The 15,868-nt window shown below is 42.2% G+C and overlaps 1 protein-coding gene across 1 annotated transcript in view; it reads right to left on the bottom strand.

Moving 5' to 3' along the window:
* The window catches only part of LOC124719008, a 138,263-nt gene that overhangs the window by 80,099 nt on the left and 42,296 nt on the right, over nt 1-15,868 (bottom strand). The window contains exon 4 of the mRNA XM_047244677.1: nt 6,176-6,483. Within this exon, the coding sequence (XP_047100633.1) occupies nt 6,176-6,483 (308 nt within the window). The remainder of the gene's footprint in view (nt 1-6,175; nt 6,484-15,868) is intronic.

Genomic DNA, 15,868 nt, shown 5'->3' with positions numbered 1-15,868 from the left:
AGAACACACACAATAAACACAGTTCTAGTGTGGACAATGGGACATTAAGTCCACTGTAGTTTTGTCTCTGATAAAAAATCAGGTCAAATTAAGTTTTCAAAACTAAGCTTCCAATGTGTCTGGAAACAAGAGTCTGAGCCAGTGTATCTTACCAGTTTCGTCTTCTAGCAGTCAGACTTTCGTTTTAATGCAAAATCCATTCATTTAAAAACTGGGGACTCTTCAGCAAGCTATGCTGAAATGCACATTGGGAATCACTGGGAGAGATAGGGGAACAGACAAGTGGATCAGTGACAGAATGCTGAAAAAGACACAATTAGAACAATGTAATGGAAGTGGTCAGGGCAGGGATACAGGCTAATGCACAGTACATGGAGCGAGGGAGTTATCTGCTGCAGTCAGAGATGGGACCCTAATCTGACAAATGGCAGGCAGAAGACATACAAAATACGCAGGTGTTCCATGGAAGCATACAATGAAAACTGTAATGCACTGGAAAGTGTAGAGCAGACTTTTCTCTAGCAATGACCGTCAAACAATTGATGACGATGATCACATACCTTGTAATGAGAATTACAAAAAACCCAAAACATCATAATTCAGGTTTTTAATTGAGAAAAACTGAGTGTGTTGGGGGAGAGGGAGAGGGGGGGGAGGGGGGAGCGGGGAGGGGGGAGAGAGAGAGAGAGAGAGGAGGTGGTGCATGTGTGAAGAAAATTAGTTTTTCACGCATCTCAGTGTTTATGACACATCTCCCGAACCGTGTTTCATGCAATGATATCTACATCTACTTCTACACGATTACTCTGCAATTCACAATTAAGTGGTAGGCAGAGTGTTCATCTAACCACCTTCAAGCTGCTTCTCTAATATTTCACCCTAAAAAAGGGTAGGTTAAAAACAAACACTTAAATCTTTCTGTGTGAGCTCCGATTTCTCTTATTTTATTATGATTATCACATCTCACTATGTAGGTGGGTGCCAACAAAATGTTTTCACACTCTGAGAAGAATGTTGGTGGTTGAAGTTTCACGAGAAGATCCTGCCGCAATGAAAAAGCCCTTTGTTTTAATGATTCCCACCCCAACTTGTGTATGATATCTACAGTATTCTCTCCCCTATTTCACAACAATACAAAATGAGCTGGCCTGCTTTGAACTTTTTTGATGTCCTCCATCAATTTTATCGCCGTGCAGATCCCGCACTGCACAACAGCATTCCAGTAGAAGGTGGACAAGTCTACAGTTTGCTTTCCCCACATTATCTGTGTGAACTTTCCAATTTAAGTTACCTGTAATTGTAATCCTCTAATATTTAGCTGAATTTACGGCCTTCAGATTTGTGCGATTTATTGTGTAACCGTACTTTAGCAGATTCCTTTTGGTACTCGTGTGGATGATTTCACACTTTTCATTACTTATGGTCAACTGCCCCCCCCCCCTCCCCCCCCCCCCCCCCCCCCCCACCGCCATGAACCATGGACCTTGTCGTTGGTGGGGAGGCTTGCGTGCCTCAGCGATACAGATAGCTGTACCGTAGGTGCAACCACAATGGAGGGGTATCTGTTGAGAGGCCAGACAAACGTGTGGTTCCTGAAGAGGGGCAGCAGCTTTTTCAGTAGCTGCAAGGGCAACAGTCTGGATGATTGACTGATCTGGCCTTGTAACAATAATCAAAACGGCCTTGCTGTACTGGTACTGCGAACGGCTGAAAGCAAGGGGAAACTACAGCCGTAATTTTTCGCGAGGGCATGCAGCTTTACTGTATGGTTATATGATGATGGCATCCTCTTGGGTAAAATATTCCGGAGGTAAAATAGTCCCCCATTCGGATCTCCGGGCGGGGACTACTCAAGAGGACGTCGTTATCAGGAGAAAGAAAACAGGCATTCTACGGATCGGAGCGTGGAATGTCAGATCCCTTAATCGGGCAGGTAGGTTAGAAAATTTAAAAAGGGAAATGGATAGGTTAAAGTTAGATATAGTGGAAATTAGTGAAATTCGGTGGCAGGAGGAACAAGACTTTTGGTCAGGTGATTACAGGGTTATAAATACAAAATCAAATAGGGGTAATGCAGGAGTAGGTTTAATAATGAATAGGAAAATAGGAATGCAGGTAAGCTACTACAAACAGCATAGTGAACGCATTATTGTGGCTAAGATAGATACGAAGCCCACACCTACTACAGTAGTACAAGTTTATACGCCAACTAGCTCTGCAGATGACGAATAAATTGAAGAAATGTATGATGAAATAAAAGAAATTATTCAGATAATGAAGGGAGACGAAAATTCATGGGTGACTGGAATTCGAGTGTAGGAAAAGGGAGATAAGGAAACATAGTAGGTGAATATGGATTGGGGCTAAGAAATGAAAGAGGAAGCCGCCTGGTAGAATTTTGCACAGAGCATAACTTAATCATAGCTAACACTTGGTTCAAGAATCATAAAAGAAGGTTGTATACATGGAAGAACCCTGGAGATACTAAAAGGTATCAGATAGATTACATAATGGTAAGACAGAGATTTAGGAACCAGGTTTTAAATTGTAAGACATTTCCAGGGGCAGATGTGGACTCTGACCACAATCTATTGGTTATGAACTGTAGATTAAAACTGAAGAAACTGCAAAAAGGTGGGAATTTAAGGAGATGGACCTGGATAAACTAAAAGAACCAGAGGTTGTAAAGAGATTCAGGGAGAGCATAAGGGAGCAATTGACAGGAATGTGGGAAATAAATACAGTAGAAGAAGAATGGGTAGCTTTGAGGGATGAAGTAGTGAAGGCAGCAGAGGATCAAGTAGGTAAAAAGACGAGGGCTAATAGAAATCCTTGGGTAACAGAAGAAATATTGAATTTAATTGATGAAAGGAGAAAATATAAAAATGCAGTAAGTGAAGCAGGCAAAAAGGAATACAAACGTCTCAAAAATGAGATCGACAGGAAGTGCGAAATGGCCAAGCTGGGATGGCTAGAGGACAAATGTAAGGATGTAGAGGCCTATCTCACCAGGGGTAAGATAGATACCGCCTACAGGAAAATTAAAGAGACCTTTGGAGAGAAGAGAACCAATTGTATGAATATCAAGAGCTCAGATGGAAACCCAGTTCTAAGCAAAGAAGGGAAAGCAGAAAGGTGGAAGGAGTATATAGAGGGTCTATACAAGGGCGATGTACTTGAGAACAATATTATGGAAATGGAAGAGGATGTAGATGAAGATGATATGGGAGATATGATACTGCGTGAAGAGTTTGACAGAGCACTGAAAGACCTGAGTCGAAACAAGGCCCCCGGAGTAGACAATATTCCATTGGAACTACTGATAGCCTTGGGAGAGCCAGTCCTGACAAAATCTACCATCTGGTGAGCAAGATGTATGAGACAGGCGAAATACCCTCAGACTTCAAGAAGAATATAATAATTCCAACCCCAAAGAAAGCAGGTGTTGACAGATGTGAAAATTACCAAACTATCAGTTTAGTAAGTCACAGCTGCAAAATACTAACACGAATTCTTTACAGACGAATGGAAAAACTAGTAGAAGCCAACCTCGGGGAAGATCAGTTTGGATTCCGTAGAAACACTGGAACACGTGAGGCAATACTGACCTTACGACTTATCTTAGAAGAAAGATTAAGGAAAGGCAAACCTACGTTTCTACCATTTGTAGACTTAGAGAAAGCTTTTGACAATGTTGACTGGAATACTCTCTTTCAAATTCTAAAGGTGGCAGGGGTAAAATACAGGGAGCGAAAGGCTATTTACAATTTGTACAGAAACCAGATGGCAGTTATAAGAGTCGAGGGGCATGAAAGGGAAGCAGTGGTTGGGAAAGGAGTGAGACAGGGTTGTAGCCTGTCCCCGATGTTATTCAATCTGTATATTGAGCAAGCAGTAAAGGAAACAAAAGAAAAATTCGGAGTAGGTATTAAAATTCATGGAGAAGAAATAAAAACTTTGAGGTTCGCCGATGACATTGTAATTCTGTCAGAGACAGCAAAGGACTTGGAAGAGCAGTTGAATGGAATGGACAATGTCTTGAAAGGAGGATGTAAGATGAACATCAACAAAAGCAAAACAAGGATAATGGAATGTAGTGGAATTAAGTCGGGTGATGCTGAGGGAATTAGATTAGGAAATGAGGCACTTAAAGTAGTAAAGGAGTTTTGCTATTTGGGGAGCAAAATAACTGATGATGGTCGAAGTAGAGAGGATATAAAATGTAGGCTGGCAATGGCAAGGAAAGTGTTTCTGAAGAAGAGAAATTTGTTAACATCCAGTATTGATTTAAGTGTCAGGAAGTCATTTCTGAAAGTGTTCGTATGGAGTGTAGCCATGTATGGAAGTGAAACATGGACGATAACTAGTTTGGACAAGAAGAGAATAGAAGCTTTCGAAACGTGGTGCTACAGAAGAATGCTGAAGATTAGAGGGGTAGATCACATAACTAATGAGGAAGTATTGAATAGGATTGGGGAGAAGAGAAGTTTGTGGCACAACTTGACCAGAAGAAGGGATCGGTTGGTAGGACATGTCTGAGGCATCAAGGGATCACCAATTTAGTATTGGAGGGCAGCGTGGAGAGTAAAAATCGTAGAGGGAGACCAAGAGATGAATACACCAAGCAGATTCAGAAGGATGTAGGTTGCAGTAGGTACTGGGAGATGAAAAAGCTTGCACAGGATAGAGTAGCATGGAGAGCTGCATCAAACCAGTCTCAGGACTGAAGACCACAACAACAACAACATGGTCAACTGCCACTTTTCACACCATACAGATATCCTGTCAAAATAATTTTGCAAGGGTGGGGGTGGGAGGTGTGTGTGTGTGTGTGTGTGTGTGTGTGTGTGTGTGTGTGTGTGTGTGTGTGTCAGTGAGAAAAAGTTTCAACACGATTGAAATTATGTGTCAAATTTGTTGGGAGTTGCTAAGTGCCCTCATTTTCAAGTAATGGGTAACATAGTTCGGATTATCTGTGCAGTGTGACTTACACCATCTCAAGACATCTACACAATTTCTAACTTTAATTATAGACTTACTAGGTTAAACATCTAACTAAGATCATACTTCTTTAATGAGTAGATTATGATGGCATTTTTAATGTTTAAATTTTGCCAGTAATTATATGAAATGCTAAAAATCAAATTTTTATTGCCCTGTCCCCCCCCCCCCCCAATCCCTAAGCAGTTTAACAGGCAATCTACAGCTGAGATCAAATGGTTTTAGCCAATTAGTGTTAATATATGAGGGTTGGAGAAAAAGTCATTTCAACAATTTTTTCATTGCAGAAACCACCCTAATGGGAAAATGCCACACATACTGCACAGATGAAAGGACAAGGTAGGAACTACGTGTGTGTACATTGTGCCTCCATATTTATTACAGTAGTGGACAATACTGGTTTCGTAGTGCAAAATGATTACAAGCACAGCACACGCAGCTGACATGACAAAACTGGGCCTAAGGGCCCTCAAAGTAGTCCCCACAACATTCACCACACACTGCAGGAGGAGGGGATGGTGCCAAGCACCGCCCACTTCACTATTTGCCGCACCGAGTCTGAATCGGGTCCTCTGTTGTCGCACGACATTGGCGACGTCCTTTCTTGTCACAAACTGTTTAGTGGGTAAGGGTTCCTCTACTTTTCATATGAAATTGAAGTCACAGGGTGAAGGGTCAGGTGAGAGTGGCAGGTGCTCCCATTCTTCCATCCCCAGCACCACAGATGCCACTATACACACTCAGCCTTATGTGGTTTCGTAGTACAATTGCACTGTATTTTGTCAGCACCGCACGCGTCATTGGCAGTGTGCAGTGAACACTGCAGGAGAGTATTCTGACAGTCTTTAGACCCAGTTTTGTTATGTCATCCATGTCTGTGTGTGCTGTGCTGCACTTATTTTGTGCCTCAAAACCAGTATTGCCCTGTACATTACCATAACAAATATGTGAGGTACGTTTTTCGATGTGCACACATGTGGTTCTCAGCTTGTCCTTTCACCCATATGTGTCATTTTTGACAACCGAGTTGGTATCTGCAAGAAAAAAAATAGCTGCAATGACTTTTTTTCCAACCTACATAGATACACAGTTTGCCCAAGAAACAGAAATTAATATTTTTAACACCAGGTCACTCTGTTTTTAGTACCACCCTCTTAAATTTCCCAACACGCACCTCCTAGACTCCATGGACCACCGGACGCCCAGGTACTTGAGGTTGCGGCTCTTGGCCCTGAGGAAGTAGGCGAGGTCCTCAAAGTCGTAGTACATGTGGCCGAGGTCGATCTCGGACAGCTGCGGGCAGCCGTCGGCCAGCGGGCGCAGCAGGACGCGCCGGTCGGTCGCGGAATACTCCTCCAGCTGCAGCCAGTGCAGGTGCTGCAGCTGCGATAGCGCCTCCACGAACTTCGGGCTCTGCAGCAGGTGGTTCGAGATACGCAGCGTGTGGATCTTCGAGCACTTCTCCACCAGGCTCTTCATCACCTGCAAGTGGACACCCGTCTCGACACTGCAATGACGTACGGAGTGTTTGCTGCAAAACTAATGTGTCCACAATTTTTTTCCTCACCCAGTTTTTGTTGAAAAATTGCGGGATTTGTCGTGGAGCATCGTGGAATGTTCCTGCTTCAGCCCCCTGTAGTCTCACAATTTCCGAGAGGTGGCAGTACTGTATGTAGGGTACAAAATGGTGTCTGTAATGGAGGTGCATTCCAAGCAGATGGAGTTTCATTTGGAAGAAAACCGGAGCATGGAAAAAAAGAATTCCTTTAGAATTCCAGGTGTGAAGAAGAATATGGTGTCAAGAAGTTCCTGATAAATTAATGGCAAGAGGAGGCAGCATAACACAATAATGACTTTTCTTTCCTCTCAGCTGAGCCATACACTAGCCCCAAGCAGTAGTTTCACCAGTTTTCGAATTGCAATAATTTATATGTAATTTTATTCATATACCTAATACACTTTGAAATATTAAGTATTTTAAAATTTGTGATTTATAAAACTACTCAAAGTTCAGTTTCAATGCTAGGTTAAAAATGCAATCCAATCACGGGCTGGATCTGGCCTCCCTCACAGTTTATAGCATCTCTATGTCGAGTTGTGTCTGGCAGCAGAAGGCACACGTGTTGATCAATGCAGTGTTGAATCAGTGCACAGTCACAGGAGTCTCTGCACAGGTTGACTTAACACAGAGAGGTTAGGAGGTCAGACATGTCGTCGGTGACGTTCCTTTCGGGACAGTAATTGGATCTCTGTGTTTCAAAACCTCTCTGCAAGGTAGAATTCCATTCACACTGTGGCAATGTTAAAAGGCAGAACCAACCACTGCTCTCGTACCACGCAGCTGCTTTTTACCTACTGATTCAAACAAAGCATTTATAAGGCACAAAGGGGTAAAAAACATTAGCTGCCAGTGGGTGTTGATTTATACAACTGGGGAGGTTGAAAATTTGTGTGGGACCGGGGTTCAAACCTGGATCTCCTGCTAACTTGGCACATGCACTGACCACTACGCCATCTGGACACACTGATAACCGCAACAACACCGACTACCCTAGCGCGCCTCCCATGAGACTGAAATTCTGAACTTTCAGCACACACTACTGATGTAGTGCGACATATCCGAAAGAACGGAGACCACATATAGAATTAATTAGGGCAATGACATTAAGTAAAAATGACATCACATTTGTTTTTCTTTAGTTTCCTAAGGTCCCTGGCTTATTTACAACTCTCTTTAACATACAGATTTTTACAGAAGAATGTTGTTTTCTTTCAAGAAAAAAAATGACTGGCAAACAGCAGAAAACCTGACTATTTGCAGAAAGACATTGTTTATCTAATGAACAATTCCAGTCAAGTCAGTGTATGTAGAATGTAGGTAAATTATCTGCTCTGTAACACCTACATTATTTAAGAAACTAAATAAGCTACCACAACTGTAGTTGAAGACAAGCTACATGGAGGTGATGATAAAACATCAAAAGCAGCAAAACTGTTTCCCAAGACAGAGTGAACAAATCCCACAACTGCTGTTACATCTGAGTCACAAATATCAAGAATCATTCACTTATGACATAAAAGTAATTACATTTACAAAAATATTCATACATTAGAAAGTGAGGCGAAGTGTAAGAATGTGTGAATCATTAGACTCCATACGAAATGTTGTGTCAAGGAATGTGCCTACCTTAATAAGAACATACAACAGAAATATATGCTTGTTGCGTATGAAATGAGTGTTTATATTCACTTGCTTTCAGCAAAATAAGCCACAGTTACACACATATTCAGAAGGTTTATTCATGAGTAAGTTGTAGCTTATGTCACTTAATCAGCGAGAGTCAGCTTTTTACATTTATTTCACAATAATTCATGTCTCTTGATAATTTAATTATACTTGGAATGCAAGAAGCTAATAACTATTTCATTAAGTAGAAAAATAATTAAAAACAAACATTAATGTTATGGCTGGCTTTCTTGCTGATAAGGACAACTAGGGTCATTCCAACTGTCAGACAGTAACACTTTTCACAGCAGTGAGTGCTGCGAGTGCATATGTCAGATTGTGGTTAAAACTGTGTTGTTATTCCATCCTGGATTTTCCATTGTTTGATTTTGCTCTTAATTTTTTTCATGTTTGTGGATTTGCCATTTTCTGTCTGGTGTGCATCGACAACCAGTTATAGACATTTGCAACAAAGTATAAAATTCCATTCCGAACCCTTGCAGGGATGCATGGTCTACATCAGGGGAGATTAAGAGTTTTGGCTCAGGGGCCATACTGTGGAAGTGGAGATCAGCAAAGAACCATACCTTTTACAATGATTTCATTCATTAGTTAACTATGCATTTCAAAAAAGACAAACTGTTATATAAACATTCTGGCTGTCTTAGTGGGGCATACCAAAATAATCAGCTGGCTCACACCTGGTCTACATGGAAAATGTCTTCGTTCCTAATACTGTGGCTGTAAATTGTTAATTTTACCCTAAATTATCTCTTGTCATTAAGCACAAATACAATTAGGGAATGTATATTGGTATGTAAATGTAAGAATCACTATGTGCCCTGAATGGCTTCTGCAAGACGTTCAGTTACCAGCTGTACACAATATCACTATTGGACACTTCTGTAGAACAAATAATTTTTCCACCTTAGCCCCAGAAGATTATGACTAGGACAGCATTCACTGAAAGTATGCAAAGTATACTAGCATTGCTATCTGTAAGAAAACACAATAAGAGCAATTTCTAAGTGCAAATCAAGCGAACTTATCCACATCGCAACACAAAAATGTGCTGACTGAAATTTCAATGTACTGACACAGCCTACACTGTCATTAATCGACACCACATGTTCAAACTATGTACTGGCCTGGACCTCGGTAGCAGATTTCCTTAAGCTGTGAATATGACCTATCTGACAGCACACACAATACAATTGGAGTTCCCATCTGCTCAGATTTTTCTGGGACAGTCTCTAGTTTTTACAAAAAACTCTTTCAGTTAGCACTAAATGGTCTTTGGTTACCAGGAGAACTAGATTTTTGTCTTACAGTGTGAGGTGTGCCTTTTTTTTATTTTTCATGCTGAAGCTAATTATCTGACTTACGCAGGCTTGACATATTGCCTTAGGCAAATACAGTGACCACTTTGTAAACTAATCTTTTTCATATTAATTTTCAGCCTCTTGCCACACAGATAGTATCACAACCACTTTTGATTTCTTAGCAAGCCATCATCAGATAATTTGTTTAAAAAGTTACAAAAAGGTGACAGTAAATACTACGGAATTAAATTGCCAGCTCAAACCAAGCTCTGTATGCAATTACTCATACTTTAATCATGATGATGTCTGGTTTGTGGGGCACTCAACTGCACAGTTATCAGTGACACTACAAACTCCTAATCTTTACACAGTCCAATCTCACCACACTGACGAATGACGATGAAATGATAAGGACAACACAAACACCCAGTCCTTGGGGAGAGAAAATCCCCAACCCGGCCGGGACTCGAACCCGGGACCCCGTGATCGAGAGGTAGCAATGCTAGCCACTAGACCACGAGCTGCAGACTCTTACTTTAATACATTACACCACTACTTGTCAAAATGTAACAGGCATTCTGGAAGTAATGAAACACTTTATTTCTGAAAGCAGGTTCATTTTATTCACGATTCCAACAGACCATACTATTCCCCACTCTTTTGGCTACAAAACCATATTTTTCAACATAATCTCCATTCAATGTGACAGCCTTACACCACCTTATTGGAGGGGCCTGTATGCCCACATGGTACCATTCTAGTGGTTGATGCTGAAGCCAACGTCTTGTTGTATCAACAACCTCCCCATAATCCACATCCTGCTTCTGGCAGAGTGCATCCTCCATTGGGTCAAACAAGTGGAAGCATGTGTGAGATCTGGGCTGTAGGGTGTATGAGGAAGAACAGTCCAATGAAGTAAGGTGCACTGCTCTGGCAATTCCAAGAAAATGGCAAGAGAAGTTTTTCGCGTCTTATGTGGCTTCTGTATACATGTGTAGATGCTGGGCGTAAAGAGTTCATGGTGGTCAAGTGCTTAGTGCTCGAGCTCCCAAGACAAACGTGTATAAGGCAGTGGCTTAATTGATGCTGAAACATAATTTTTAATCTGTATCGTCGCTGGTCATATTATTTAATTTATATGACATTTGAGAGGTAATACTAGAGGGAAACATTCCACATGGGAAAATATATATAAAAAACAAAGATGCTGTAACTTACCAAATGAGAAAGCTTTGGTCTGTTGATAGACAGAATAAAAAACACACAAACACACACACAAATTTTAAGCTTTCGCAACCCAAAGTTGCTTCATCAGCAAAGAGGGAAGGAGAGGGAAAGACGAAAGGATGTGGGTTTTAAGGGAGAGGGTAAGGAGTCATTCGAATCCCGGGAATGGAAAGACTTACTTTCGGGGGAAAAAAGGACGGGTATACACTCGCACGCGCACCCGCACCCGCACCCGCACCCGCGCCCGCACCCGCGCGCACACACACACACACACACACACACACACACACATATATACAGACACAGGCAGACATATGTAAATGCATATTTACATATGTCTGCCTGTATCTGTATGTGTGCAGATGGGTGTCTGTGTGTGTGTGTGTGTGTGTGTGTGTGTGTGTGTGTGTGTGTGTGTGTGTTTGTGTGTCTTATACCTGTCCTTTTTCCCCCCCTGAGGTAAGTCTTTCCGCTCCCGGGATTGGAATGACTCCTTACCCTCTCCCTTAAAACCCACATCCTTTCGTCTTTCCCTCTCCTTCCCTCTTTCCTGATGAAGCAACCGTAGGTTGCAAAAGCTTGAAATTTGCGTGTGTGTTTGTGTGTTTTGCACTGTTTCTATCTACCAGCAATTTCTCGTTTGGTAAGTCACAGCATCTTTTTTAATATATTTTTCCCATGTGGAATGTTTCTTTCTATTATAATCAAAGTATTGACATGAAGAGTTAGTGAATTTAATTTTATTTGACTACTTACTATTTTTAACTAAATTTAATTATTAGAACAAACATATTTATAACTATTGGCAAGTAAACGAAGAAACACAGAGTTTTCCTGAAAATGTATGCCTGTCATGATTTGTGAAATCCTTTATACGAGCAATCTGCTAAGGTACCCAGACCTACTTCCCATCTCGACACTTCAAGCTGCAGACACAGAGGCAGGCATTTGGCAGTTAACCTGCGTAGTGGTGAGACGTTGCTAATGTAGCAGGAACGAATAGTGTAGATGCAAATTTTTTGAATGTCACAGAATTTACACTTGTACTACAAAAATGAAGTGACTCCCTGTTCTTCAACTACTGCAGATAATTAATGTCACGATGATTCGAACCGTCTACTCGTCCACAACCTTCTTGCAAAGCACAAACCGTAACCACTTGACCACACTGACTTCTTACACCTGCCACCTTCCCGCAGATACATTAGTTACACAATAGACATGTAAACCTTCTTTCGCGTTTTTCTCGGAATTGCCAGAGTAGTGCATCTCCCGACTTGCACATTATGTTGTTTTAATGTCCTACTAAAGGTGAACAAAGTTTGAAGTAAATCTGTGATCCAATATCATGGCCTCCCACAATCTAAACAACTGCTACAATCAGTTCTTGCGAAAGCTATTTTTGTATTTTGTCTAAAACTTTGTAAAAATATATGACTTTTCCAGGATTCGAACATGTGACCTCCTCCTCTGCAGTTGGAAACGCTACCCACTGTGCCACAGAACACCTGCTAAATGCATTATCTCTGATGAGTGTCTTCCAGAGAAAAAAATCAATACTAAGTTTTGCCAAGAATAATTTTATTGTGCTTCGGGTCGTAGCTCACGACCGATAGTCGATAATCCAGTTATAATATATGGACCCATTTGCAAATGTACTACAATTCCGTAGGTTGCAGCGAGCTTAATGTTGCAGGGAGCAGGGAAAAGAATGTCTGTTGTTGCACGTATCACCACTCTAAATGGGTGGAGCATAAACGCATCAACTTTTGCAAGGCTTCCACCATCGGTGTTCACAAAATTCCTTTCTATTTTTATTTAAAAGTTGTAATTGCATTTTCCATCACTAAATAGCTAAACTGTTTGCAGAAAAGTACTAAACACATCACAACTTTGGCTAATGCTCATATAATGCATGCATAGCTTCATCTTCCTCCTAGACTGTGGCATCACCAGAGCATCAGCTAATAACAGAGCGTTTTCTATCACATGACCAGATCTTAATATTTAATGAATTTTAACCTTTAATTGCATAAAAACAACAGATATTTTGTGAGAATATTGGCCATAAATGTTATTTAAATGTTACAATCAATCAGAATAACAACAATCTGTAAGGAAAATAGACTTTTTTTTTAAATATGTAAAAATTTCAAGTTCAAGTGTAGCCAAATGGCAAAAATTATGTTATCGCCTCAACTTATGGGATGCTTTCTTTCAGAACACTGAACAAATTTGTCTCATATCAGTTATGGCGTGAATACAGTGAACACTGGCACCATGTTTTGTTCATATGAAAAATTAAGCTGTCAAGTCTCTGGTTTTAATACACTTACTTTATCATAAATTAATATGTGTCATGGTACCATCAACAACGTGACATGTTCAAAATTTGGTGTTTAGCTGCCACAGCAGTAATTTTGTTTGCGTTTTTTAAGTCTTACATTACCATTTAATACCTAGTTGGTTCCAATACTTGTAGCTGTGATTTTGATAAGTGTTAATTCACAAAGATAACACTAAACTATTACAAAATTCGCTGTGGCCAAGCCTTTCTAGAGGCTTCAGTTCAGAACCGCGCTGCTGCTACAGTTGCAGGTTCGAATCCTGCCTCGGACATGCATGTGTGTGATGTCCTTAGGTTGGTTAGGTTTAAGAAGTTCCAAGTCTAGGGGACTGATGACCTCAAATGTGAAGTCCCATAGTGCTTAGAGCCATTTATTGCAATATTTCTCATTCAGAAACCATAGTGCAAGAATGTTAGCAGCACAGTTTGTGGAGCAAAGGTCTGCAATTGGCACCGAGGACAAACCAACATTATAACTCACACAAAGTCAAACAAAGTGAAGTTCCTGCTGAAAATAAATTGTTGCGGCTCAAAATCAGTAACCATCTGTCACCATAAACAGTTACAGATATGAAAAACAACTTTCACATTAAGTAGCTCCATTTGTACTGTGATGCGCAATCAGTGTTCCAGACACACTGATCGCACCTGCGATACATTTAATATGCTGTTTCACCACAAGTTTTCATGCTCTCAAATTCTAACAAAATCACTTATGTCTGATCCATTTGCTACAAAACAACAAATTAAATAATTACTTAATTATTAATGATCAGTTTGCTTTTACTGATTATATTTTTTGTACTTCTGACATGACAATAAATAAATAAATAAATTATTATACGCAGGATGTTTATCAATTACACTCCTGGAAATTGAAATAAGAACACCATGAATTCATTGTCCCAGGAAGGGGAAACTTTATTGACACATTCCTGGGGTCAGATACATCACATGATCACACTGACAGAACCACAGGCACATAGACACAGGCAACAGAGCATGCACAATGTCGGCACTAGTACAGTGTATATCCACCTTTCGCAGCAATGCAGGCAGCTATTCTCCCATGGAGACGATCGTAGAGATGCTGGATGTAGTCCTGTGGAACGGCTTGCCATGCCATTTCCACCTGGCGCCTCAGTTGGACCAGCGTTCGTGCTGGACGTGCAGACCGCGTGAGACGACGCTTCATCCAGTCCCAAACATGCTCAATGGGGGACAGATCCGGAGATCTTGCTGGCCAGGGTAGTTGACTTACACCTTCTAGAGCACGTTGGGTGGCACGGGATACATGCGGACGTGCATTGTCCTGTTGGAACAGCAAGTTCCCTTGCCGGTCTAGGAATGGTAGAACGATGGGTTCGATGACGGTTTGGATGTACCGTGCACTATTCAGTGTCCCCTCGACGATCACCAGTGGTGTACGGCCAGTGTAGGTGATCGCTCCCCACACCATGATGCCGGGTGTTGGCCCTGTGTGCCTCGGTCGTATGCAGTCCTGATTGTGGCGCTCACCTGCACGGCGCCAAACACGCATACGACCATCATTGGCACCAAGGCAGAAGCGACTCTCATCGCTGAAGACGACACATCTCCATTCGTCCCTCCATTCACGCCTGTCGCGACACCACTGGAGGCGGGCTGCACGATGTTGGGGCGTGAGCGGAAGGCGGCCTAACGGTGTGCGGGACCGTAGCCCAGCTTCATGGAGACGGTTGCGAATGGTCCTCGCCGATACCCCAGGAGCAACAGTGTCCCTAATTTGCTGGGAAGTGGCAGTGCGGTCCCCTACGGCACTGCGTAGGGTCCTACGGTCTTGGCGTGCATCCGTGCGTCGCTGCGGTCCGGTCCCAGGTCGACGGGCACGTGCACCTTCCGCCGACCACTGGCGACAACATCGATGTACTGTGGAGACCTCACGCCCCACGTGTTGAGCAATTCGGCGGTACGTCCACCCGGCCTCCCGCATGCCCATTATACGCCCTCGCTCAAAGTCCGTCAACTGCACATACGGTTCACGTCCACGCTGTCGCGGCATGCTACCAGTGTTAAAGACTGCGATGGAGCTCCGTATGCCACGGCAAACTGGCTGACACTGACGGCGGCGGTGCACAAATGCTGCGCAGCTAGCGCCATTCGACGGCCAACACCGCGGTTCCTGGTGTGTCCGCTGTGCCGTGCGTGTGATCATTGCTTGTACAGCCCTCTCGCAGTGTCCGGAGCAAGTATGGTGGGTCTGACACACCGGTGTCAATGTGTTCTTTTTTCCATTTCCAGGAGTGTATATTAGAACAAATAAGCCCTCGGTCACAAATATTAAGTCAAAATTGACCAGGTTTCGACGCTACTATGAGCGTCGTCTTCAGAACTAGATTTGGGCTGTTTTGAGGGAAGAGACCAAACTACGAGGTCATCGGTCTCATCGTATTAGGGAAGGAAGTCGGCCATGCCCTTTCAAAGGAACCATCCCGGCATTTGCCTGGAGCGATTTAGGGAAATCACGGAAAACCTAAATCAGGATGGCCAGACGTGGGATTGAACTGTCGTCCTCCCAAATGCGAGTTCAGTGTGCTAATCACTGCGCCATCTCGCTCAGTTTCAGAATTAGACTAACTGTTCTAAAACATATTAGGTATATAATACATTAATAAAATTAAATTAAAGTTTGTACTGACTGGAAAAGGTGCAGTACTTACAAGTCACATATTAAAAAAGATCTAAGCCGGAAAGGCGACGTCATGA

This window comes from Schistocerca piceifrons, chromosome 10 (genome assembly GCF_021461385.2).
Source record: "Schistocerca piceifrons isolate TAMUIC-IGC-003096 chromosome 10, iqSchPice1.1, whole genome shotgun sequence".
Taxonomy (NCBI): Eukaryota; Metazoa; Arthropoda; class Insecta; order Orthoptera; family Acrididae; genus Schistocerca; species Schistocerca piceifrons.
Note: the sequence above shows the minus strand (reverse complement) of the source record. Positions and strands in the feature narration are given on the sequence as shown.